The sequence below is a fragment of the Mauremys mutica genome, chromosome 2, assembly GCF_020497125.1.
Source record: "Mauremys mutica isolate MM-2020 ecotype Southern chromosome 2, ASM2049712v1, whole genome shotgun sequence".
Lineage (NCBI taxonomy): Eukaryota > Metazoa > Chordata > Testudines > Geoemydidae > Mauremys > Mauremys mutica.
Window position 1 is genome coordinate 231,523,468 of NC_059073.1, and position 26,301 is coordinate 231,549,768.

At 38.7% G+C, this 26,301-nt stretch overlaps 4 protein-coding genes across 4 annotated transcripts in view; all 4 read left to right on the top strand.

The window, feature by feature from the left end:
- Window positions 1-26,301, top strand: part of HOXA3 (homeobox A3) — a 43,610-nt gene that overhangs the window by 3,398 nt on the left and 13,911 nt on the right. The window contains exons 2-4 of the mRNA XM_045005952.1: window positions 7,849-7,952; window positions 21,477-21,660; window positions 25,612-25,716. The gene's annotated coding sequence lies outside the window, so the exon portion shown is untranslated. The remainder of the gene's footprint in view (window positions 1-7,848; window positions 7,953-21,476; window positions 21,661-25,611; window positions 25,717-26,301) is intronic.
- On the top strand, window positions 800-3,970 carry HOXA6 (homeobox A6). Its single transcript, XM_045005958.1, has 2 exons — window positions 800-1,391; window positions 2,485-3,970. The coding sequence occupies exons 1-2, from the start codon at window positions 956-958 to the stop codon at window positions 2,742-2,744; spliced, it is 696 nt and encodes a 231-aa protein (XP_044861893.1). The 5' UTR covers window positions 800-955; the 3' UTR covers window positions 2,745-3,970.
- HOXA5 (homeobox A5) lies at window positions 4,171-6,926 on the top strand. Its single transcript, XM_045005956.1, has 2 exons — window positions 4,171-5,241; window positions 6,003-6,926. Exons 1-2 carry the CDS (start codon window positions 4,680-4,682, stop codon window positions 6,251-6,253), a joined length of 813 nt encoding a protein of 270 aa, XP_044861891.1. The 5' UTR covers window positions 4,171-4,679; the 3' UTR covers window positions 6,254-6,926.
- Window positions 16,300-21,467, top strand: HOXA4 (homeobox A4). Its single transcript, XM_045005955.1, has 2 exons — window positions 16,300-18,518; window positions 18,929-21,467. Exons 1-2 carry the CDS (start codon window positions 17,954-17,956, stop codon window positions 19,258-19,260), a joined length of 897 nt encoding a protein of 298 aa, XP_044861890.1. The 5' UTR covers window positions 16,300-17,953; the 3' UTR covers window positions 19,261-21,467.

Genomic DNA, 26,301 nt, shown 5'->3' on the forward strand with positions numbered 1-26,301 from the left:
AGGGACTCCCTTTGAAACACGCATCTAAATAAATAAATAAATAAATAAATAAATCTAGGAGGCCACCATTTCCTGTCCGATCCATAATCTCCACTTTCATTATCTGAGTGTTCATTAATGCACGAGATTATTTTCAATAAACAACGGAAAACACAAAGGCTGGATTCTGAACTGGGGCGAAGAAGATGCTTGGTGCTCAAGCTCGGGAGGGAAATATTCTTTGGGGGCTTTCAGTATATTTAGTTGAATAAAATTATTTTCTTTGCACAGTGTTAAGAAAACAGATATTTGTTTACAAAGTCGACCAGCTCAGATGCCATCGCTGATTCATTCCCCTTCCATGGATTTTAATTGCTCCAAAGTTTTCAGTTCTAACATCAATCATCCTCTACCTTTCATATAGGAATATAGAAAGGACCGGGGTAGTCCAGCCCCCCGGGGTGGGGAGCGAGGGGGAGGGGAGTTCGCTGTGTGATGATTTGCATATCTTCCAGAGTGGAGATCCTAACTTTGGAGAGCTGCCCCTTTTTTCCCAGCTGCCACAGGGCACTGCCCCGGGGGCGCTCGCGGCCGCCGCTTAACGCATTCTTTTACGTTTTGCAGATTATTTTTTTACAGTAACACCCCCTCGCCCTTCCCCTCCCCCCTAATATGTCCCACCTCCCACGTTCCCTTAGCCACGTTAAAGGTGGTGTGTGTGTGCGTGTTGCCATCCATCTGTCGGGTGTGCGGGCTCGGGGTTGTTTGTAACTTTGCTGGCTCGGTCGCTGCGGGTCCCAAGGGAGCGGGCTCCACGTTGCTCTCCCATTGGCCGCCGAGCCGTCAGCTGGTGCTATTTGCTGCTGTCGCTTTTGGCGCTCGGCCATCCAGAAACAAACCAGTTCGATGACTACTAATAGTTATAGCCAGATGTACTAATACACAACAAATCACAGTCCTGGAGAGGGGAGAGCAAATGAGTTCCTATTTTGTGAATCCCACTTTCCCTGGGAGCCTGCCTAATGGCCAGGACTCTTTCCTCGGGCAAATCCCCCTTTATCCAGCTGGCTATGATGCTCTGAGGCATTTCCCAGCTTCTTATGGGGCAACAAGCCTGCAGGACAAGACCTACACCTCACCTTGTTTTTATCAACAGTCCAACACGGTCATTGCTTGCAATCGGGCATCCTATGAGTATGGAGCCTCTTGTTTTTATTCTGACAAGGACATAAGTAGCGCCTCTCCCTCCGGCACTGGCAAGCAGAGGGGACACGGGGACTATCTGCACTTTTCTCCTGATCAACCATACAAATCCGACAGTGTGCAAAGCAAAATTTTAAATGAGGAAGGCAGCGACCGGAAGTACACGAGCCCTGTTTATCCCTGGATGCAGCGGATGAACTCCTGCGCTGGTAAGTCATTTGAATGCAATAAAGGGGGGGGGGAAGTTTCTTTGAGAAAGACTTTCAGAAAGGGCGTCCAAACTGTCGAAGAGGAATGACTCCTGCGAGGTAATGTGTAACACGAAACCTTTCCAGGTTATTCCAGCCCTGGCACATTGGCAGCCTTAAAGCAGTTTAGGAACAATCTGCTCCAAACTTGGCTGACTTGGTGCAGTTCCTTAGTAATAACTGAAAAATAGGCATTCACAAATTACTAATAACCATCCCTCCTCGAAGAAACCTCTTCGCTTCTTCAGTGTCAAAGACTGATGTAGGGAACATGCCCCCTGTACTGCCTACCCCCATTTATTTGTAGGACCCTCCCAAGCCCATTAGTATACAAATATTGGTTATCGAAAGCACGCTTTCGGACAATGTGTGCACATGTACAAATCACCTCGAATTTTGTTTCACGTAAAGTGAAGTTTACACAACAGGACTGTTTGGGATGGGAGCAAATGGCACTTGTTTTGAATAAGCCCACTGCCTTGTTTACTTCAACTGTTTCGAAAAATAAAATCTCGCCTTACCTTCCCCCGGGTTATCTCTTGAAAGGTGGGGTTATGATTTATATTTCTTTGAAAAGTTTAACTTTTAAAGACATTTTTTATTTTGAAGAGCCCCTTTGCATTTGAATGCACCATATTAGGAGCAAATGCCAGGGGCTGTTCTAGGAACTTTAGTTGCTTCTATGAGCTTTAATTATGATCATACTTAATTATAGTTTTGCTATAGTTATAGTAACTATTATAGTTGTATACATACGCACACATATTTGTATATTTCACACACGTATGTATATATAAAAGTTTTAAATATTTCTCGTTCATGGGTAAATGCTTGTCCCAATAAATATCTGTGTATCAGAATTAAACCTTCAAATATGATAATGGTGCTCTTCTTCATTTAGAAATGTTTAATCAAGAAAACTTCTGACAATCAGAGTAGACACCCCTTATGTGATTGCCTCTGCAAGAGGAGGCGCAATGCAACTGACCACTATTTCTTAACTTGAGACCATTGGGCCTTGTTCAATGCGACAATTTTGTCTTTACTTTTACAGGTACAGTGTATGGAACACATGGGAGACGGGGGAGGCAAACTTACACCAGATACCAAACGCTAGAGTTAGAAAAGGAGTTTCATTTTAACAGATACTTAACCAGAAGACGACGGATTGAGATTGCAAACGCTCTCTGCCTTACTGAACGACAAATTAAAATATGGTTTCAAAACAGGCGAATGAAATGGAAAAAGGAAAACAAACTCATACATTCCACACAGCCCAGCAGCGAAGAAACAGAGGAAAAGTCAGGGGAGTAGAATAATGCTTAATAAAAGTTACCAGGCCTTTTCCTTTTTAGCGTTTTTTTTCTTGTGTTCCTTCTGCTACTAAAATCCTATAGGTTTTTCACAGTCTGTTAACTCCCAAAGGCTTGATTAAAATATATACATTTGCAATCAACTGTGAATTTATTTAAAAATAGAAGTATTTGATTTAGAGCTATGTAGTGTTTATGGTCACCTTTTCAAAGCCTAGATAACCTTGCTTAAAATAATTCAGAAAAAAACCCAGATTGTAAGTATAAATATTTTAAACTGAGCATCTATGTCTGTATGAATGTCTCTGATACGACCGTATGGCTGTAGGCAACAGAGAAGTGAGTAGATTTTTGTAATTGGAAACGTTCATATTGTGGAATGACGCCTGATTTAGAAAATCCTGGTTTGATGTCTTTACTAATCCCGAGCGGCTTGTTCTACTGTGTTGGGATTTTAGGGTCTCTAGAAAAAAAAGTTTTACACGTGTATAAGAGATTTAATTAGCACAGAGAAGGTAACGGCATTTAAAAAAATCGATTTACAAATCCTGACTATTAACTTCCATGAAAATCGAGGATGAATTGCAGGGAGATTTTAAAATGCCCAGAGCTTATTCCACTAAATTGAACAAAATCTGCGCTAGTATTAAAGAAAAAACTATGCGTTGAACTTTAGAACGGGGAAAGAAAAGGTTTTGAGGCGGGCAGATTTCTGCGGCTCCTGATGTGGCGCTGATAGTAAAGAAAGCTTTCATTGAGCAACGAGGGGGTTTTAATCATGCAGTACGATTGTGCTAGTTTCAAAAAATTAAAAATCGATGGTCTGTAATGATAAATCGTGGCTCTTCTTTCTGTCTTTATTTACTTTCGAAATTCCTAGCACAGAAGACAAAATAGATAATAGATAGAAACTAGCTTCTAAAATGATTCCAAATAGAGTTCTCTTTCACTGAGTAAAATACTTGCAGTCAAAATATTTACTAATAGATACGTATATGTGTGTGTGAATGTGTGTACAGTACACACAATGACCCCTTTATTCGGAAGGAGAAGCAATTTGGGCTACCGCTCTGAATAGTCCCAAATTGCGAAAATATTAATGTCAAATGACCGCCACAACATTATATTTATCTGAAGAAAAAGACGCCGACCATAAAATTATATAGAATTTGACCCCAGTTGGAAAACTACTATACAATATTTATTTTTAATAGGTACCTGCCTTTTAAAATCGGCAGTGCAGCTTTTCTTATGCGCCTGCAAAACAGGACTGTAATTGTTGCCAGTGTGTGAGGATTTATATTTTTCAGTAGGTTTAAATAAGTATCACTCTAAAAAGAGATCGAAGTTATTTCTGTATTTAAAAATCTATAGCAGAACAGAAGAGGAAGGAATTAAAGAATAAAAGAAAGCTATTGAAAATAAAAGCAAATGTTTTTTCCCAAACTCCTGCATTATTGCTGCTTTTGTGATCTGCAGCCGATAGCCCGTTACAATTGGTACATACTAATGGAACTGTGAGAGAAATGCAATAATTTTGCTATAATGGGCTGTAACCTCGAGTCGACCCCAGCCCTGCAGACCCTGGCTGGAAGCGTGAAGATCTAACTAGTCTCCAGAGGGTGGCGCAAGAGTCCGACTGACAGTCAGAAGCTGGAAGCAGGAGCGCGCCTTGGGCGCGCGCGCCAACCCTCCAGCATCCACCCAACTCCCCCATTAGTGCACGAGTTTACCTCTAGAGGTCATCAGGCAGGATTTACGACTGGACAACAAAAGCACGTGATTTGAAGTCGTACCCCATATTTGGGTGCCTACGTAGGAGGGAACCAAGTACATGTCCCAGTCATTTCCATAATTCATCATAAATTGTGCAAGGGTGCTATAGACGCACAAAACGACCAAGAGCCACAAATCAAGCACACATATCAAAAAACAAATGAGCTCTTATTTTGTAAACTCATTTTGCGGTCGCTATCCAAATGGCCCGGACTACCAGTTACATAATTATGGAGATCATAGTTCCGTGAGCGAGCAATACAGGGATTCAGCGAGCATGCATTCCAGCAGGTACGGGTACGGCTACAATGGCATGGATCTCAGCGTTGGGCGCTCAGCTTCCAACCACTTTGGTGCCAATGAAAGATCTCGCAATTACCCAGCCACTACCACCTCTGCGTCGACAGAGCCCAGGTATAACCAACCTGCAACGTCTTCACATTCGCCTCCACCTGACCCTCTGCCCTGTACCGCCGTGGCCACTTCGCCTGTCAGCGACAGTCATCACGGGGTGAAAAACTCCATAGCTAACTCTACCAGCACTTCGTCCAATTCCAGCAGCAGCACTCACATAAGCAGAGAGGGGGTTGGCACGTCGTCTGGCACTGAGGATGACACCCCAGCAAGCAGCGACCAGGCAAGTGCCCAGAATGACCAAAGCACAGCTCAGCCTTCACAACCCCAGATCTACCCCTGGATGCGAAAACTGCACATAAGTCATGGTAAAGCGTACCCTGCTTTTCTTTAAAGAGGCTTTAATGTAAACGCGTGGTGGCTGGGTGGATGTGAGTGTGTAGCCTGATCAGACCCCTGTGCTTGCACGGTGGGGAAAGACAGTTTCGTAGGCACGTTAAAAATGTAAATGTAGGAACTCTAACTCAACAAAGTCTGCACAACTCGGGGAGCAGAGATGTAGCTGAAGTGGGAAAATGTGAATAGTGCTTGTCACGGTGTGTAATTTATTATGAGGACTGTCCAGCGGAACAGCGTTACTAATTATATATAAAAAAGACAGTTTAGCAAAATAGTGAGTGAGGATGGGAGTTTGCACTGGTAGGAAGTCAGAAAAAATCCTTAGGGTGAGGACCGGGGGGTATGGGAAGGCTATGTGATTGCCTTCTGCTCTGTAATTTTAAATAAAAAATACCTGCCATGCCCCTTCTCATTATGAAACAGAAATGATTTTGTTAATTCCAAAGCATTCTAAAACTAAATTTCGTGACAGATCTGAATGTCCTTGCTTTGCTCTCCTATCTCTGAAATCCCATCTAGCCTCAGATCCACAATGCATTGATCAGCTTAGCTCAGGATTCTGTTGGTTTACTCTTCTAAAAATGTATACAGAAAAGGGGGTACTTGTTGAGCATTTATCCAAAACAAAAACAGGACCAAGAATAACGGTACTACTGATGTTCTGGGCTGCTTTAGAAAATACAGGAGCAGGTCGCTGGGAGAGACTAAATCATTCACTTTTCTGTTACAGACAACATAGGGGGACCAGAAGGAAAAAGGGCTCGGACTGCTTATACCCGATATCAGACCCTGGAGCTGGAAAAAGAATTTCACTTCAATAGATACCTGACCCGCAGAAGAAGAATTGAAATAGCACATGCTCTTTGCCTCTCGGAGAGACAAATAAAGATCTGGTTCCAAAACAGGAGAATGAAATGGAAAAAGGATAATAAGCTGAAAAGCATGAGCATGGCAGCTGCAGGAGGGGCTTTTCGTCCTTAAGAATTGATCAATTAAAAAGTACTGAGCAGTATTAGTTGACCCTGCGCATAATGTCAGTACTAAGTTGACTTTCTAAAACTTCCTTGTGTTACTTCTGTGAAGAAACCTTGTTCTTGTCGCCCTAATTCATCTTTTAATCATGAGCCTGTTTCTTACCATTATATCGCGTGTATAAGTAGATCTGCTTCCCCTACATTTCTTTGTCTTGAATGGCTTTGTCTTGAAAATTTAGATGTTTTAACTTATTTATATGAAGCGAGCTGTGTTACTTGAAGTAACTGTAAAAAAGAGAGAGAATCCCCCTCCTTTAGTACAAATGTTATGTGTTGCACTCAATTTGCTTAACTGTGCATGTGTGTTTAAGTGTTAATAACTGTATAGCTCCAAGCTGTTAAAATATTTTTATTCAAACTACCTATATAATTCTCGTGTAATTAATGCTGTTGTAGAGGTGAAATGATGAAATACAACTGAACTTGTCCTACGTGTAGTGAATAGTGAATCTGTGACGAAAACTGTGATTCCAAGCAGTATGTCCTTGCTGTGCCTTTGTATGACTCTTTGCACGAACTCCTAGAAGTGGCTCTTATTAAGCGCAGCATCAGTAATGTATGTTTTTGTGAACAAAGTTACAAATATAGTCAAAGTCTGGCTGTTTGAGCAAACTGTGATCAGATTTTTTTTTGTATTTGTTTTTTAAAAAAACTGACTGGAAACAAACAGACAAAAATAAATAAATAAACTTTCTATTGTAAGTTTTCGTGATCTGATTTTGAAGCCGTACTTCCTGATTTGCTGCTTTTTTTCTTAAACGGTGCAGATTTTTGTAACATTTTACCTGGACAGGACCTTATGCTACACTTTGCAAATGATACAAGTGCAATTATCCGACACCAATCCTTTTAATTGAAAGTTTGACCATAAGTTCCTCCTTAATGGTTTCTCGTTAGGTGGAAAGCTGCATTGCAGAACCACAACCAACACTCTCTGTGGGTGAACAAACTGATAGCTGGTTGGTGATTGTTGAAAAACATGTGCTTTGTTAAAATACACTCCCAACCCTAGAGCGTGTTTACCTTGCTATATAATTACTCGTGTGGTTTAATTAAGTATATTTGCAGGACAGCCACATCAGAGATCTTTGAGTCTATAAGCAACACCCTATAGCCACCTTCCCGCTTTTCACCCTTTAAAGATATTTGTTTTTTTTCTCTACAATTAGTTTTCTATAAATGTAATGTTACTTACCCCATCAGAGCTTGAATGGTTAACTCTTCTGAGCTTCTAAGAGCAACTAGAGATTTGCACATTTACTGACTGGTTACACTGATGCCTTCCCTTAAAAGTTATAAAACAGTAAACTTTATAAGCCCCAGTTCCGGCTATATGACATTTGGGTGCCAAATGAATAGGGTTTTGTCTATGAATTAGATCGTAAAATCATCCATAGCACAGACAGATAGGCTCACTGGCTATAAAAAGTCACGTGGTGCCATTAAAGTAAGTTTTATGGTTTTGGGGAGTTGACATCCAACATTATATACCACATAACATATAATCTCGCTGACGCTGGACTTCATTTGACTCTTTTGCAGGCTACGTGTGCCTCCTGGTCATTCAAATTGTCAGTTTTAGGTACAGAAGTATCCAAATCACAAGTTCTCAGTGTTCTATGAAAAATGGCTCCTTACAAGTCAAGGTAAGTTTTATGCACAAGTTCCTTAAAGTTTATTTGTACAGTGGAGAACTGGACTCTTTCTGGCTCGATCATTTCAGGACTGTCACGTTGAATTCAGAAATGCAGAGTAATCTACTAAGGATACAGGTTTCGTTGAAAAGTTTTCCCCTCTCTGATTCTAACGTTCAGCAGCTAGCTCTATATTTTAACAATCAAATCAAAGTAAACCACAATAAGCGTCTTTGGCAGAGATGGATTTTGAGGCCTAACTTTAATTACTTTGACTACTGCAGAAGATAATTACTTCCTTTGCTACATAGACTTTCCAGTTTGTTTAGCAAAGAGTAGATACTGCAGCGATTTTTTTAAAGGGAATTACATGGGTTGATATTATTTGAGAAGTGTCTTATAGAGGCATGATAACCTATAAGCGTGCCGATGTGGTAGTAAATTTGGACTGGAAAATATTTTGCACACCAAAGCAAGCATTAAAATGGCATAGATTGAATTTTTGTGTTTAGGATTCCTCTTTACTGCTCTGTGTTATATAGATAGCTATATCTATATGACTGTGTATCCATATGTGTATACGTGGTATGTGCGGTCACTCATAGCCACTTAAAACTTTGTTATACCTTTTCCCAGAGACAGTATACATTTTGTGTATTTCCGCTGTTCTTTCTAAGGAAACACATTGACTGTAACTTGTAACGTTAATACAAGCTACTACAGGTCACAATGCTGGAAATTATGAAATACAGACCAGGTTATAGACAATTGTAAATAACCCCGTCTCTATATAGCTACAGATATTATTGGCTAGCAATTGTGAGGTAGGCCCCAGCTGCGTGTTTACTTCAACATTCTTTTTATTTAAGTAGACTATTCTCACCAGAGTGCGATTACTCAGCAGTAAACTTTATGGCCGGATTTAACTTTAGTCTTTGAATTTTCAGGGCTGAATGAAAGGGCGAAAGAAACTTTCACTTTCTCTCCGTCTCTCTCCTTCATTGTAGAACAAGAGCCAGATCCAGAAAATCCTTACTCACAAGATCATTGTTAGGTGAGTAGTCTCACTGAACCCATTAGGACTATTGGGTGATGACTACTCAGTTGAGTAAAGGTTTGAAGGATTAGGCCAACAGAATGTAAATACAAATTTTGGCATCTATCTATCTATCTATCTATCTATCTATCTATCTATCTATCTATCTATCTATCTATCTATCTATCTATCTAAGGTTTGATCATTTTGGAGTACACCAGACGCAACAGAGTTCTTTTAAGCTGCAGTGCAATGATGTTGTTTTTCCTGACATGTCATAAATTCGAGATTAAAGAAGATCGGGGTTGTTTGTCACTAGATGATTTCTGGCTTTATTTTGTTAGATTCCTTTCTCTTTGAGTATTGTTAATTTTCGTAATATAGGATAGCTGAAACTATTATAAAAATGGCAGAAAGGTGTTAGAGTTCAGAGAATTATGAAGATTATTATTTGTACCTTTATAACATAATACCTCCGCAAGGTCTAAGAATGAAATAGAAAATCATTCTACCTTTGTTTAATTTTTTTTTCAAATAATCAAGAGTATATACATTGATAAAACGCTATCATATATTCAAGGTTAACCCCTCGAGCTACTCCAAAAGATATGATAGGTTTACAAACTTTTAATATTTTGAGTTAATTCGCAACATAAGATAAAAAGTTTTAGATCCTTTTTTGTTTTAGTATCTTTCTATGAACACTAGATAATGACATTTGCTTATTATTCCTATAATAAAATGGAAAAGAGGTAGACTTTAAAAGTGCATTCTTTATTGCACTTTATAGCCAAAGTACAAACTAGAATAATCCCCATAACAAACAGTTATGGCAGTTTTATGGTACACAAATATAACAGATTCAATATTAGGAATACAGCAAAGTTATATTTGACAGGAATACATTTAATTATATGTCATAATACCCGGGCAGCGTTTAATGGCAAAAATCATACATAGGCTAGTTTCAAAGTTTTGACTTACTTCATATATTGGTGGTTTTCTGAAGCAAAAGCCCTTATTTCTGCTATTTCATAGATGAAAACTAAAGATAAGCGTTTGAATATCTCAATTTCTTAGCTACATTGTGAGAACTGGATATTCACCATAAGGCAAATGCACTTAAAGTCTTTTTAAGGGACCTTAATGTCATCTGAGGTTGTGAATTGTCAGTGAAGGAAGTAAATAATTTGCTACCAACATGAAATTCTTTGAATTTTAGCTTCTCAAGCATTCTATATATAAGATACAGTGTGGACATGTTTGGGTATTGTGAAAATATCCCAATATTTACAGATACATTCAATAAGGAACTACGAGACTCACTTTTCAGACACAAAATAAAGTTGATTGAAAAATTACTACAACTTTAAGTTATTTCTAGTCTTGAATCACCCTCACAAAGTTATGACAGCTTAAGTCCTCTTAAAACAGAAATGCGTTAAGATTTTATAATCCACACTGGAACGGAAAACTCAGATACCTTCAAAAGGCAAAACTTTAAAAACCTTTCACAGATCCTAACTGTCTTCTGAGGGGAAGTGGCTGGTTCCTTCATAGAGAATGATAATTTGGAATCAAGATTTAGTTCTTTTCTGTGCATATTATTTTTCTACGGTATTTTTGGACTCAGTGCACCTGAGTTTATTTTCCTGAAATCATCGCAAGTGGTGGTCTACTTGGTATTAAAATACAATTTACTAACTCCTTTGAAAGAAATACGTTAGTGTAGTGTGGCGTGTCTCAGCATAAGGCCAATTAAAGATTAGGCAACCCGTTTGTGCGTATACCTAGTAATTTGTAAGTCTTGACTTTCACTAAACTATAACATGTCTTGTGAAAGGCAAGTAATTTTAGGTTGGTAGATTTGTCTGAGCCCTACACACGTACTAATTATTAAACATAGCGAAATTACTATTCTCCCATTTCCTTACATTTAGTAAGGGTGTATCTGTAGAAGGGTGAGAGTACAAATGTTTTCTGTCTGCTCTGTGGGATATTGACTGTAACAGATTCACATGGGCTGATCATGATTTTCGATTTCAAATCGTACGTACTGGAGGAATGTATTTTCCCGTCTCAGCTAATACAGATATAATAAATTAAATACATAAATAAATAAACCTTCTGATCAAGATAAGAAATCTCTTCCGCCCTTATTTTTTCTCTCTTTTAAGCTTCAGATAGACACAATTTAGTGTTTGAGTTTTTATGAATAGTACAAAGATATGACTCCTACAGTAGCCTGCTTATATTTGAAAGCATTCTCCTTTATAAATGAAAGCATCTTCACTAATATTTCTGAGGAAAACAAACACTCGTGTACCATCTTAGTCATATGTATATATAGCTGCATATGTACACCATACCACATAAGACATACAGAATGTGCAAGATTTGCAAAGGTTTCCCTTTACAGTGCACATACGGAATCTGTCCTATATCCAAAAAATGTCTTTTCAATAATAATGTTTGTTATGAAGGTTATTGGGTAATTATTGCAATTTTGTGAAACAGCCCTTGCTTGAGGTGAAGTCTGTCTCTGGATAACAAATGGCAGCCCTTGCAGTTCACTGCCAGGTTAAGTAAATGCAGAAAAGATAAATCTGCACACCCTAGGAATCACCAGCAGAGCTCGCTTTAGACCAAGTTCACAGTCAACTCGTTTGCCTAGACAAGGCTTCACAAACAATTAGAGTTTCTTTATTTTTAAATAAAGGTGAAATGACAAAGTACTTAGCAACATATAGCTCCATCTTCCCCCCAGTGCTATACGGTACATTCTTTCCGACTCCATGTCCAGAACTTACCAGACTTTCACCTGCAATTGTAACCATATAGCGTCTTTCAGTTAATCTAGTCCCTCCAACGCTGGCGAATGAGTTTGCAAACGGATTTAACAGCACTTTACAATGGTGAGAGATTTTTTTTAAATCCAGTTTTCTCAAATCAAACAACAACAAAAACCCTAACAATAATAACCACACACACACACACAAAAACCCCACACTTAAAAAGCAGGGTGGAAAACAGCAGAACCATTGAAACAAACAGTCCAAGTCTCTTGCTCCTAAAAGAAGCTGCATAGCTTTTGTATATCTTTGTGGTTAGGGCGTTACAACTGCAGGTCAAAAAGTTGAGGGTCAAAAGTTTACGTTTTGCACCACTCTTAGTCATCCGCCCAGACAGAGTTTGATGTCAATGTTATAGTCGAGATCTTGACTATCAGCACAAAAGATAAAATAGCTTTGAGTTAAGCGTGTATCACAGTATGGACTCCAGGTGAACTCTAGTGGTTGAATGACCTCAATTACCGAGGAAAGGATAGAAAATTCCTCTTTTCAAAAGTAATACATGTTGTATTTCATCTTGACTTATCAGCCACCTTTGAGTCTGAATATCTGTGGCTCAGATCCACCAGGTAAACATGCATGTTACTCCAGAACACCAAAACGCGTTCATAGCTGTATTCTTCAATACCATGGTCAGGTAACAAAATGTTTCACACTCCTTAATAAAATAACCTCCTTAAGAGGCTTCATGTAAAGACTTTTCACTTTCCAAACTGTCAGGAAGATAAGACATGAACAGATCTATTAACACGTGTATCGATCCTAACAGCGTCTTGTTTTTACTATAATTTCTGTAGTGAGCACTAAACTGTACTTAATAAAGAGATATTGTAGGTAATACTTTCAGGTTATATATTTAGTCCGAAGGTGAAAATCTAAAATTCAGAATTCCGGGGCGATTTGTGATACTAACAGAGATTATTCTGCAAAAACAAACAAACAAAAACAAACAAACAAACAAACCTGACTGCTCTATACAGTTCCACAATTTCAGGGCTATCAAAGCTTTCTGGAATTACTCTCAGACATAAATTGATAGTTAAACAAGTATCAGGGTATTTTTAAGCTGAATTTTTTTGGGTAAAGAACACTTTCCAAGTTGTTGAGAATTGTTCTTGTCTTTAAGACTGTGACAGTCTTGGAGATTTAGCTCTTAAGTTAAGTATGTTAATAAAAAGCAACACACAGTATTACACAAAGAAATTGGGAAGGTAATTATAAACCAAATATACAGTGTAGCACATAAATACAGGTCGAAATGATATTGAAGCAGTGCTTTGTTTAAGAGGGAAAGTTTATCCAAAATATTCAGATGTAAAAGGTCTGGGGAATGGGGGGGGGGGTTATAATGAGGAAGTCAGTTGGGAAAAAGTACCTCATCTATATCCATGTTTAGCAGAAATAAGAACAAACAGGCATGGATTATACGATATTCCTAGTTATTTGGATACAAATTAATTATTTGTCAGTAATACTGGTGGATCATTGCAGAAAGCAGGAGTTGTTGAAAATAAATTGTGAGCTGTTTGATTTCAAATCATTGAGAGATATTATTGGAGATTATGCCTACATCGCTTGTATATGACAGCAGTGTGGAAATATATAAATATCATTACACACCACGTATACATTGTTAATCAAATACTGATGTTGCCAACTTGTAATAAGACAGTCAGACTGCATATTTTGGGTTAAAAAGAACGTTTCCCTCACTTGAGATATTATAGATTACTTTATACTGTTAGATCATTTGTTTGTTGAGAAAAGGAAAGTCTTGGTAGTAACCTGAAATATATAACCATTTATATATATTGTTAAGGAGTGCTAGGCAGATTGTTTCCAAGAATAACAAGTCTTTGATACTCCCTGGCCGAAAAGCTGTTAGTATAACTAAATTACACAAAATGAGGGAACTGAAATCTAGTTTCTTACTTACCAAAATAATTATTTTGATGCAAATCCATGTATTCAACACAGTTTGAAATAAAAATATCAATGAGAATATTTTCAGAGTTCAACTGCAACTTCAATAAATATTGACTTATCTCAATTATTGTTTAAATGATTCCTTTAAAAAAAGGGAAACAGAGCAGTTATTAATTTGAGATGAACGATTCCTTGCCTTTGTACGTTCATTCTTTGAATGCAGCACACACTGGTCTGTGGTGTAGAATGTCTGGTCAAAAGACCATTCATTTAAAATTCTAATACAAATCACATTTTGTGTGTGTTTATTTAACCATGCCGGTATAGAGCAAGCAAATCACTCCAAACATCCAGTTGTTAGAACATATACAGTGCCAGTGAAGTACTTGCTTTATAAAATAATGAGCTTGGGGGCCAAAATTCATCCATAGCCCCAATCTTGACTATTTAAAGCAACCGTTTAGCATGTTAGTTCATAGCTAACAAATGTTAAACTGAGTAACTGTCTTGAGGGCTTTATGATTCCCAAAGAAGAAAGGAGAGATACAGTCGATACATTCCATAACGTTTACATTTTCCCGCTATTTTTTCTTAATTTTCCCTTAGAAGTAGTGACCTGGGCAAAGCACCCTGCTATCTGAAAGACACTGTTATAGACCTTTTAGAAAAACTAAGTCCAAGGCCGAGGTGAACTTCAGGTCACCGCGTCTAACAAATATGAAAATGTCGGCTGGTGAAGGGCACGCCTTGTTGTTTAACAAAGACTGTCAATGTGTAAGATTAATAAGAAACAAAAATGCACACGGTGTCACTTTTCGGTCACTTTGAAACTTGGAACAGGGTTGCATTCAAGAGGGAAAGCTGGGGCTAAATATATTCAAAATGGTTCAAATCAGATTCAAACCAGGCTGCTCGGGAGTCTCTCTCTGTCCACCCTCTCTGGTGCATGCACACGTTAAAAAGTGAAATTGAATTATTATTTTTTAATTCTTTGGTTGTAAAACTATTTTATCCGCACGCATGGAAGTCAGCAGATGTGCTTGTATGTTTCACAAGAACTCTTTTAGACTGTTTGGGTATGCATGAGATTGGAGCCTGTTGGTGCATGAAGATTAGATATCGCACTATCAACTTCGTTTCAGTGAATTCCCAATCTCGTCTATCGCAAGATTCAGCTGGTAAAATTTGGGTCCTATGTTAATTGTTTAAGCGTGTGAAATATGGTCTTATTTCTTAAATAAAAAATAAAGTTTTTTTGTTTTGTTTTTTGTTTGTTTGTTTGTTTGTTTTTAAAGCTGGGATGGTGCTACAAGTTGGGTAACGGGAAATATCCGAGGCTGGTTCTGAGATTGTTTATTACATCCATAAATCTTGCAGTAAAATGTCGAAATGGCCGTGTGTAAGATAACACTTGGTGGTCTTGGCTGGGTTCTTGTTTATGATAACAAAACCACAAAGACAAGGAACAGGCCTTTGGAGATCCTGCATAAGCACATCTTCACAGGCTGCTAGAACCACAGGAAAAACAGGCTTCATCTGAGCTGCTGAGGTCACCTTGTAGATTTACAATCGCATGCAAAATTGTATTATTTTCTGTTTCACTGAGAAACGCAGCTCCACAGTAGAAAGAAGTACAGTTGAACAAGTATACTTTGAAATCTAATCACGGTAGATATTATTAATCAGAACCTGGGAAGCTCTCCGAATACAACACTCAGCATACAAAATAAGGTACCAGCTTTCGTTGTATTTTACTGAGGATTTGAAGTATGGTAGTTACTAGAGTATTCTGGCCATCATAACTAAGGAGCTTCCTTATATTAGGAGGATAATATTTAGGGTAACCCAGTTTAAGGCAATTATGCGCGCTTACGTATATTTGTATGAATGTATCTCTGTATGAATGTACAGCTGTGCGCCGAAAACGACGTGCTGTGTGTCTCTAGCAATGTCATCTTCTTGCCACGCTTAGATATTTTGGGTTTCGCCGAAAAATAGTCCCCAACAATCTAGTTCTTCCTGTGTATACTACCATTTGTAGTGTTGAATAGTTGTGGATGTTAGACGCGTATGGCGTGTGTGTAACCCTATTTTCTTCTACATGCAAAGTAAATAGAGAAAGATATCTTTCACACCAGTTAAAGAGTTGCATAGACGTTCAGTAGGAAATGAGTTGAACAAGAATACTTTGAAGTCTAATAACGGTAAATATTATGTGCTTTAACTCTCTTTGCAAATTAGACATTAGATATTAGCAAAAATGAGTAATTGTTTATGTAAGTTGGAAATGTTCAAACATACACCAAATGGTCTGCAATATATGTATAGATATATGTTTATAATATAAATTAATGCAGTATACGTGTGTCAGTATCTAGTTAGACCTAACATATATAGAATTATAATTTTATATTTATATAATGTTATCTATACAACTGCAAAAGACAACAATCTGAATTTAAACCATGATAGCTACTATGAGGAAAAAAGATCTAAATTGTACCAACATTTTTGCTTTATATATTCAGTTAGATGCATTTTCCTATTCTCGAAGGTGAGACTATCCATTCAGGAACAATGCTCCTGAAGAGGGTGGCAAATATTCGATTTTCTATAAACCAGCCAACCAACAAAAATATAAAATAAATTCTAAAAAGTTCAATATTAACTCCAAACATACAACAGCAGATGGAATTCATAAGTAATTTATTATTTTAAAATAATGGTGTAATTAGTTTAACTATCAAATTTCAATTATCCAAGGTCAGGCGGTTGCCTCTTTTCCTTCCTGAGCTGCAAATATTGTTAGCAGACTAATTTTTAGCAATTTAGAAGTCATAGAGTTTTTTCTGCATTCTAATTTCAGTATTGTAGGCTACTTTCTGAAGTCAGTGAATTCTCCTATAATAAAAACCTCAGACCAAACCAAAACCAAAACCCAAAACGTAAATTTGTAGTTTGGGAAATGCTCTCACTCGGAAAGAAATATTCCCAGTTAGTCCTTTCATTTTATTGGAAACTAACTAACTTTCTTTCTTTCTTTCTTTCTTTCTTTCTTTCTTTCTTTCTTTCTTTCTTTCTTTCCTCGCTAACTATATCGTTAATGGCACACAGCACCGCTAACTAATCTATTTGGCCCTTCCTCCCTTTTATATCAATTTCCGAATCTAGTTATGTTATCACAGCTCGCAATCTACAAAGGGATAAAAGATCCTCTAATAACTAAATTATCATACAATAACAACGTTTAAAAGCCCCGGGGACAGATTATAGAGAAACAAATACTGATTTGCAATTAGTTGGCCTCTATTTCACAGGATCTAGCAGTCTCATTTCCACCTTGATATATAATGTATGCCCAATCCTAAATCAAGTGATTTTGAAATGGAGAGTTGTAAACGATTGTCATTTTATTTGATGTATTATGCAATGTCAATTTCTTTTTCTGTATACTACATTTTAGTTTCTCGTTGATTTCTGATCCGCCCCCCATCTTTCCTCCCCTCTCCTTCTTCTCTGCCCCCCCTCCAAAAATGCTAGAGAAATAAAATATTTGTGCCCAAGATGAATTTGCGACTGGTAGCGCCGAATTTAGGTCTCTCTCTCTCTCTCTCCATTCCACAGGGAAGAGGGGGAAATAATTGGCCACAATAAGCAGCAATCACAGTGTAGCAAAGCTCTAACTCCCGTGGCTTTGAGCAAAATCTTGTTCTCCTGTTTTAAGAGTCCGAGGTCACCTATTTGAGAGGTATCTGGTCGAACTGCGGGTTTAGGGGAGGTGGTTGGTGCGATGGATACTAGGATGCGCCTCGGATTTCGCTCCCCTTTCTGGCTGCACAGTTTTTTACCATTGCTGGGACCTCTCTCCCCAACTCGGTAAAAGACGGTTTGGGCTGCTCCTGCTGCTGCCCGGGCTCCTCCGGCACTCACCATCTTTCCATTTCCTGATCCGGGGTCCGCAAACAGCGCAGCAATTGGCCCTGCCGGTCAGGTGGTGGTGTGTGTGTGTGTGTGTGTGTTGTACGCTCGGGTTTGGGGGGAGGCCCAAACTTTGGCAGCCGGCACTTGACAGCGGCGAGGGGGAGGGAGGGAGGGAGGAAGGGCGGGGGAAGGAGAGGGGGAGAAGGAGGAGGGGCCTCGCCGAGCCCAGAAAAACGACAACGCGAGAAAAATTAGTATTTTTGCACTTCAACAAATTAATGACCATGAGTTCGTTTTTGATAAACTCCAACTACATCGAGCCCAAATTCCCGCCCTGCGAGGAGTATTCGCAGCACAGCAGCAGCAGCAGCAGCAGCAGCACCTACCACCACCACCAGCCGCACCTGCACCAGCACCCCGCGCACCCGGGCCAGTCTCTCCCCGACTACTACCAGCGGCCCAGCAGAGACCCTGGATACCAGCCACCCCCGCCACCTCCTCCTCCTCCTCCTCCTCCTCCCGAGGCGCTCTACTCCGCGCAGCCACCCGGCTACCCCGAGGCACCCTACAGCTACAGCAGCGCCAGCGCCACCCCGGGCCAGGAGCAGCCACCCCCGGGCGCCTCGCCTCCACCGCCGCCACCGCCGAAGGGGCACCATGTCCAGTCCCAGCCCCTGCTCCAAAGCCACGTCCTGCAGCACCAGCGCCACTGCGAAGCAGCCCCCGCCGCAGGGGCCGGGGCCAGCCCAGGCTGCCCCCTCCTGCCTGACAAGAGCCTGCCTGGCCTCAAAGGCAAAGAGCCCGTGGTCTACCCCTGGATGAAGAAGATCCATGTGAGCACTGGTGAGTGGGACTGCCTGGGGAGGAGGAAGAGGAGGAGGAGGAGGAGGAGAGGACGCTGAAGGTGCTGCAGGGTTGGGTTGGGTTTTTATGTGCGCGCGTTTCCCAATACAAACGTGAGAAACCTTTTGTATCCGGGGTCCTTTATCGAGAGATTTACGAGACGCCAAACCGTTAGGGCAGTAATTATAGCCCCCATAAATTTAATTGCCCTGCCAGTGGCTCTGGGCCATGTGTCTTTGAAGCTTTTCTTCCACCCAAATGCCCATCACCATTTTTTATTGCTCTTCAATTGTTTCCTATTGTCAATAGCCTGTGAAACATTTTCTTGCAGTTATGTCTCTGATTTGAACCTGGTGTCAAGTTATTATATAATGATTATGTTCAATTGCTTTTTGTGTGTGTGTGTTCAGTCAATCCCAATTACACTGGAGGGGAACCCAAGAGGTCTCGAACTGCCTACACCAGACAACAAGTCTTAGAGCTGGAGAAGGAGTTCCATTTTAACCGTTACCTGACCAGGAGGCGACGCATTGAGATAGCACACACACTTTGTCTCTCGGAGCGCCAGGTCAAGATCTGGTTTCAGAACAGGAGGATGAAATGGAAGAAAGATCACAAACTGCCTAACACTAAGATGCGCTCCTCAAACCCATCCACTGCTAGTCAGCAAGCCAAAGCACAGACACAGGGCCACCGCCATCAACTCGATGGGTCAACACCCAACTCATCAGCCCTATCATGATTTTTATATTTGTTTTTTCAGTTGCCTATTTTTGTTGTTGACCATTTGGACCAAAACAACTGTATACAGAATCAGAAGAAACGTGCCCTGAACAGGGTACATGTTGAAACCAAAACCTGGACAAATTGTCTACATTGTACAGACATAATGGTTCCATTCCCATCATTCTTTTGTATTTATGAAAATACGCTGTACCTTCAGTGTCACAGGGTGCTGGATGCTGTAATGGATGAATTATGTACTCAAGAAGGACTCTTTTGTACATAACACTTTAAAAATAAAATACAGTTAAAATAATAACTCATGAGACACTTGGTGTAAGACATTGACTTGAGTTGTGTTGTTTCGTGCAATGTTCGTGGATTCTCCAGTATATGCAGACAGAAGAAACCAAATTTTATGTCATGGAGATTTTATGAAAACTGTCCCATTACAGTCTGACAGGCAATGTTTAATGTACCAAGAGTTATTTAATTGTTTTTAAGCGTAGCCACTGCGGTAGTTGTGATATAATCGTTTTCCCCATGTCTCCTATTGCATTTATTTAAAAATATTAAAGGCTGTTGCTGTCTTCATATCTGGCACGTCTAACTGTTTCGGTTTGTGTACAATTTGTGAATTTTGGTGTGATGTATATATTGCCAATACTGGTAATAAAGAATATTCTGTACAAAAAAAAATTAAAGGCTTCAAACACAAGTTCATGTAATGCTGTTTCCTAAACGTTATGCTTTGCTGATATAACTACAATTATTTAAAAATAACGGCTTATCACATTGTTTTAACTGGAATTAATCTTGTCAATACAGTTGTTTGCCTTCAAATTTAGTTAAAGAGATGCTCATGTTAGTTGCCTGCCTTCACAAAAAGTAGAGCCTACTTGAACAAGTATATGTATTATTTATTGCCTCGATGACTTGTCTCCTGTAGCAACCTTGCCAGAGGTTCAGTCTGTCTATTCATTTATATGTACATGGCTATTCCCATCCTATGCACAGAAAAATAGAGCTTTCACACTGAGTCAATGAACTGAAATGAACTAATTTACTTTAGTAGAACTAAGACAGCTAACCATGATACACTTTAAAAATATCTGGCCAGTCATTATTTATTCGTTCACTTGGTATTTATTGTGACTTGTCAATTCACTATGAAGAATTAAGGGGATGTATGGGTGATAAAAGTTTCTTTATTTCAAAGGCATCTATTTTGAAAAGTGTTTGGTGTAAACAGAAATAACCTTAATAATTAAATGAAATCTGGTACAAACCAGAGGTTTAATCTGGTAGATGTGTTCAGAATGATTCTGGAAAACAGTATTCAGGTGTTTCAAACTCATACTAACCTTCTCATTGTCAAGGATGTTGAGAAATATACCAAAGGTGGAATTATTACAATAAAATGTATACAAGTTATAAGGATTTTCATATCACTTTCTCGAAAGTATCATTGACATTGAAACGTATTAATTGAGCAGAAGAACTTGTAGGCGGAAACTCTATCACTGTTTTTCTGCCAGAAAAAGATTAAGGGCCACATTTTATTCGCCATAGTCACGAAAGTGTGTCCAGGTACTAAACTGGAGTCGACGAGTCTTCTCTCGTGAGTAATTCGAGCAAGATTTAGTTCCTTTATTTAAATATATCACAATTCACTCAGTAAGAAAGCACACTGGCACAACAATATTGTGAGCATCACTGCCTGTCCCAGGAACACATACCATTTCAATGAAAAATTTAACATGTAACTGGAAGAGTATATTCAGTATCAAAGCTATGGCAGTTGTAAATACGTTTAGCAAACAGTGTTGTCTTCACAATGAACAACTAACCACCCTGAAAAGTATGTTTCCGTTACCATGCTGCTGTTTACTAAATCCTAAAACGTTTTCCATGTTAGCTGCCCCAATATAAAGGAAACTGAATATATCTGAAGGTGGGGTAACTGCTGGTATCTCTCACTCTCTGCAACGTACAGCTCTTTGTTTTGTTTCTTATGTGGAACATTTCCCCCCAATTTATTTCAAAACCAAATTAGCAGAAATGATCAAAATCCCAAATCAAACATTTTAATTGATAATAATTTATTACTGAAGACTATGCTTATAAACCTATTTTCCCTTCGTAAAACTAAATGAAAACACGCGCTGAAAATAGCAATTTTACTGAGTATCATTAATCACCTCCTACAATAAATACTTCTTTGTAATTCAACAGCCGTTCTGAAAGGCATTCTCTTGGAAAAAGTCTGTGAAGACGCAAAGGATTTTCCTGGAAAAAAAAAAGTGGTCATGTGTAAAGACACAGCATCTTGGCTGTCTGCTAAAAAAATGTATACTGTCTTGGTGGAGAATCAGCCCCGGACTTCAAAATATCACATGGCAGGTTATCATCATTTAAGGTAAATTTTCATTTGTCCCCCCCCCCTTTTTAAAGCTGAATAGTGTTTGATATGTGAGTGTTACTGTGCTTCTCGTGTGATATAATCAGTGTTACAATCACTTAGAACATTAAATCGCAGACTTTAAACTCTGGCATTGTCCAGCCTTTGCTAGGGCAACCAGAAGAGTTCACTGAAAGGACAAATTTTCTATCCCATTAATTGTTTTTTTAGAGAAGCAGACTGACCCTTCAAACCCTTGACCTTTAAAGACAGTATCCTTTTAAATCCAGCTCTTGGACCTAAATGTCTCTCTTTGGCTGGCTGTCTCTCTCTCTCTCTATCACACACACGTATTTATCTGCTCTCGCCACAAAGGAAAGCGGCACAAAATGCTAAAGGTGGAAGTTTGTCAATATTTCAAATAAAGACAAAATCAGGTCTGAGTCACTTTAATTGTCCCAGTTAGAGCCAAGCCGTTAACCCCCGCCCCTTCCCACCAAGAAAAATGGTAGTTTTTCAAGGTCTGCCTTCCAGTTTCTCCTGCAATCTCTAATATACCTGGTGTTTTATTACAAGAGGAACTCATCTGTGACAAGCAGCGCGCAGTATTTAATAACTATAACCATTCTCCATTGAATGTTTACCCAGGGCTCTGACATTTTTTTGGTATACTCTGCGCCCTATGGACTGCTTCTTGGGTTTTGTAAATGGGTGGGGGATGGGTGGGGGAGGAAGGAAGGTGGAGGTCTTGACAAGCTTGTCAGGAGACTCCATCTTTCTTCTCCCCTCCCTAGCCCGAGCCTCCATCCCAACCCTGAAGTCTGATCATGGGCCCGATCCTTCATTCCTTTTCTCACGAGTCACGCCAGCAGCGCTTACTCATGCCAGTAGACCCACTGAAACCAACAGACTGCGGGCGCCAGGAAAGCTTGGCAGCATCGCTGCGTTAGCAGCTCTACTTTAGGACACTCTGTCATATCATTCCGTGACAGCCATGACATGAATCGACTTGAAGAGTAATATACAAAAAGATTGGGGGTTCTTTATGTGATTTTTTGAAGCACATATACCCGGATTTTTCTTTTGTATTCATTCTGCACCCTATTGCGGAATTTGTGAGATTGTTGAAAACAGTACTCCAATACATCTACAATTATATGTATCCTTTCAGATGTATTGGTGTTGTATGAGAAATATGATATTCGATACGTATATCATTAATAGAACACAGAGTATTAAAAGCTTGAGTCTTATTTTTGTTTTAACCCCAGTTACTGCACTAGAAGGTGTTACATTCACTCCATTGTAGACACGCTGGGACCGATTCTGACACAGTATATACTACTTTACACCAATGTAATTCCATTGAGTTCACTAGAGTCACTAATGTAAGCGAGACCTGAATGAGGCCCACTGGTTCAAATGAATTATGCCAGGCATTCATTTAGCCCACTAACTGTGTATTTTCTAAGTACAGAAAGGAAACCTCTCTTTTAACTCTTTATTATACTTTCCCACGAGATGTGCAAATGGCAGAGCAAAAGAATTCTTCCCAGACCTCCCATACCACATGAATATTGATAAACTGTGGTGAGCCAATTCTTTGTCAGTTTTAAAGGCATCATAAGGGCAAATATATTTGGTATCAGTATTGTCATCATATTATCATGTGTAATAACTGTTAGAAGAGGAATGGACTATAATTATGCATGTTAACACAGTCTGCTGTAGACAATAAAAATCCGGAATCAAATGGCTAATTTAAAGCTAAGGTCTGTGGAACTGCCCGATCCTACAATAGCAGACAAGCACATGTTATTAATGTTCAAATGATCTCCCAAGAAACTGAAAAGCTGTCAAAACCAACAGAGATTATGGGACCTAAATAAGCAAAACAGAAACCCTGCACTAATAGATAAAGGTGTTGCGTCTTTTCTTGTGTAGATATTGAAATTTTAATCTTTAAGGTCACGTGACTCATTAAATAATTAATGCAGATAGTCAGGAATGGATCTGTGGCCGTCAGTTCTCACTAGGAGTGATTCTCTCTGAAGTGAAACTCAACTTCCTATTTGAGTTTTTTAAAAAGCCCCGATTTGTCTTGAAAGATTCTAAACTTCTTGAGAAAGCAGTAGGGACTATGTTGGTAAGTATTTAGTGTGTATTTATAGCTTGATGATTGTAATTGTTTGTGCTAACTTTGTTGAAGTCTGCTGAGTATTTACTTAGCAAGTTTAATATTTAGAAATGTTAAATCTTTGTTTTAGCTGCTTTGTGGTCACATTATGGCTTTTTGTGATTAAGTGTTACCGAGTCAAACACATTTGATAATGTTCTAATTCACACTGTGGAAGGCTGGATACCACAGTGCAGGAAGACTGCTTTGTTCAATTTTCCTGGCATTAATAAATCACCGGCTTCTAACGCAGGGCCAAAAAAGCAATGGAAAGGCAGCAAGCATTGTAAAGGAAAAGTCATGGGCAAATTTCTCTATGACTCATTAGTCTGAACGATTTATGTACGAAGTTAAAGTGCCGCAATGAATATTAGAATTTGGGATAACAACAAATTAAAAAAAAAGTCATAGCGTTTGTAAAGTGCTTTATTGCTACTTAGCAACTCTTTCAAGAAGAAGTATAGTTTAAAGGACTGTGGCACTATAAAATATTGTGGTGGAACTTAATAGCTCCAAAATAAATAGCAGAAAGTCGTTGGCACCATTTTCAGACGCACATTCCATATTTTAAAGGAGGGGGGTAAACCCAATCAAGACATTCGGATCAATTTTATTGTAGTTGATAACATGATTATTGATTATGGATCAAAATGGTTAAAGAATGAGTTTTAACATAAAATACAAGTACTCTATGCCCCTACTGTATTTTTTGGAATGATGTGAATATCAGAGCTAAGAAAACAGCAGGCAACCGAATTAAAGCTGGAGATAGCTATTTGGAAAAATTAACTTTCAATTTGTTTATAGATTTTATCAGTGAGCCCTCTAAATTTATGAGAGGGAAATAAACAGCCCAGTAAGCTACTATTGCATTATTTTCTATAGACTGTAATTCTACACCAAATTTCAAATTTTTATAGCTATATCAAATTATGGAGCTAATAAATTAGCAAAGCAAAATCTCTTCTCGAAAAGTTCTCCCAAGACAGACTTAATATTTTCCAAGGCTCAGATGACACTCTTCCAAGAAATCCTGTTAGTTAACTATTAGCATTTACATTTGCTGGCAATCTTAAGAAACAATACATAGGATTTTATTATGAATACTGAATGCATGGGGTACGTTATTATATCTGATAAATACCTTTGTAAATGTGATCCAAAAATATTTGAAGAGTATGATTATTGGCTTCTTGGGGTCTGTAATATTATAAGACCGACAAAAAATTACAATATCGAAGTGCTAAATGTTTCTGCTTCGTCTTCTTCTTTTTCCACAACAGCTTTTAGTAAAGAGTTGAAGGGTTCGATCCTGCTCTCATTGAAGTCAACGGCAGAACTCTCATAGAATTTAATGGGAATAGATTCGGGCTGGAATCCTTAAGTATTTGAATAAAAATCCTAGTATACTGTACATTTAAACTGGAACCTCTTCCTTGATTTATTCAACAGAGATGAACATCGCTAGTTGTGTTTAATGTCTGCTCTTGATTAAATGATCCTAAACAAAGGTTTCCCAGAGGAAAATAAAGCATACATTCATGTAACAAGAGTTTGGAATGACAATATTTCCAAACACTTGGAGACAGAAGGCATAGCAGTCTACCACAAAAGGCGTGTTCAGATACCAGTGTTCTTTACTGTTGTATAAAATAATCTTTTACACATTGCACTAATCAATGGTTTCCCTTCAGTAGTTCTATGCACATCCACGACTTTTGTCTTTTAAAATAATGAAGCAAACCAAATACTTCTTGTATGAATAAATATCTTCCTTTCTGATTCTCATTTAGGCATTGCTTGTTGCTTATTTACAGAACCCCAGTGCACCGAAAAAGACGATTTACTGAGCGATAACAGCAAGAAACAATTCAGTCCACTGTTAGAAATTTTAGGAGGTAAGAACTTGGGAAATAAAATCTGTTGTGGGATAGTTTTGTGTAGAGTTCATATTTCCTAGTGCTTGCATATGGGGGGAAATGCTGTTACAATGAGATTTTATTGTGATAAATATTTAACTTAGTTGGAATGTTTCGGATTGAATCCATTTATCTTTGGCTGGTGAATGCGAGTGTCTCGACAGACAAAGAAATATATGGAACAGAATTAATAGCAGTCCTCATAGAGGCATTCGAAACAGGAAAGATGCAAAGTAATTTAAAGAGCGAAAGAGGTTGGTAATTTCTTTGTCCATTCTTAGTTCCTTCCAAAATCGAAGTCTCAAAGCAAGAGACAGGTAGTGGAAGCAGTTTTAGTGTTGGGTGGCTTTCGTAGTTTTTTTGTTTGGTTCCCTTGAGTAGGTTTGCAGTGATTCCTGTGTGATTTGGAATTAGGAACATAAAAATAAATGTTCTTTGATTTTAGAAACGCTGGCTTTTGCTTCAGAAAATATACCAGAGGAGCATAGTTTTTTTTTTGTATTTTATATATTGTTGGACTTCTCTGCATTGTGTGCATGTTTCTTTCATAATTCAATTGTTTTT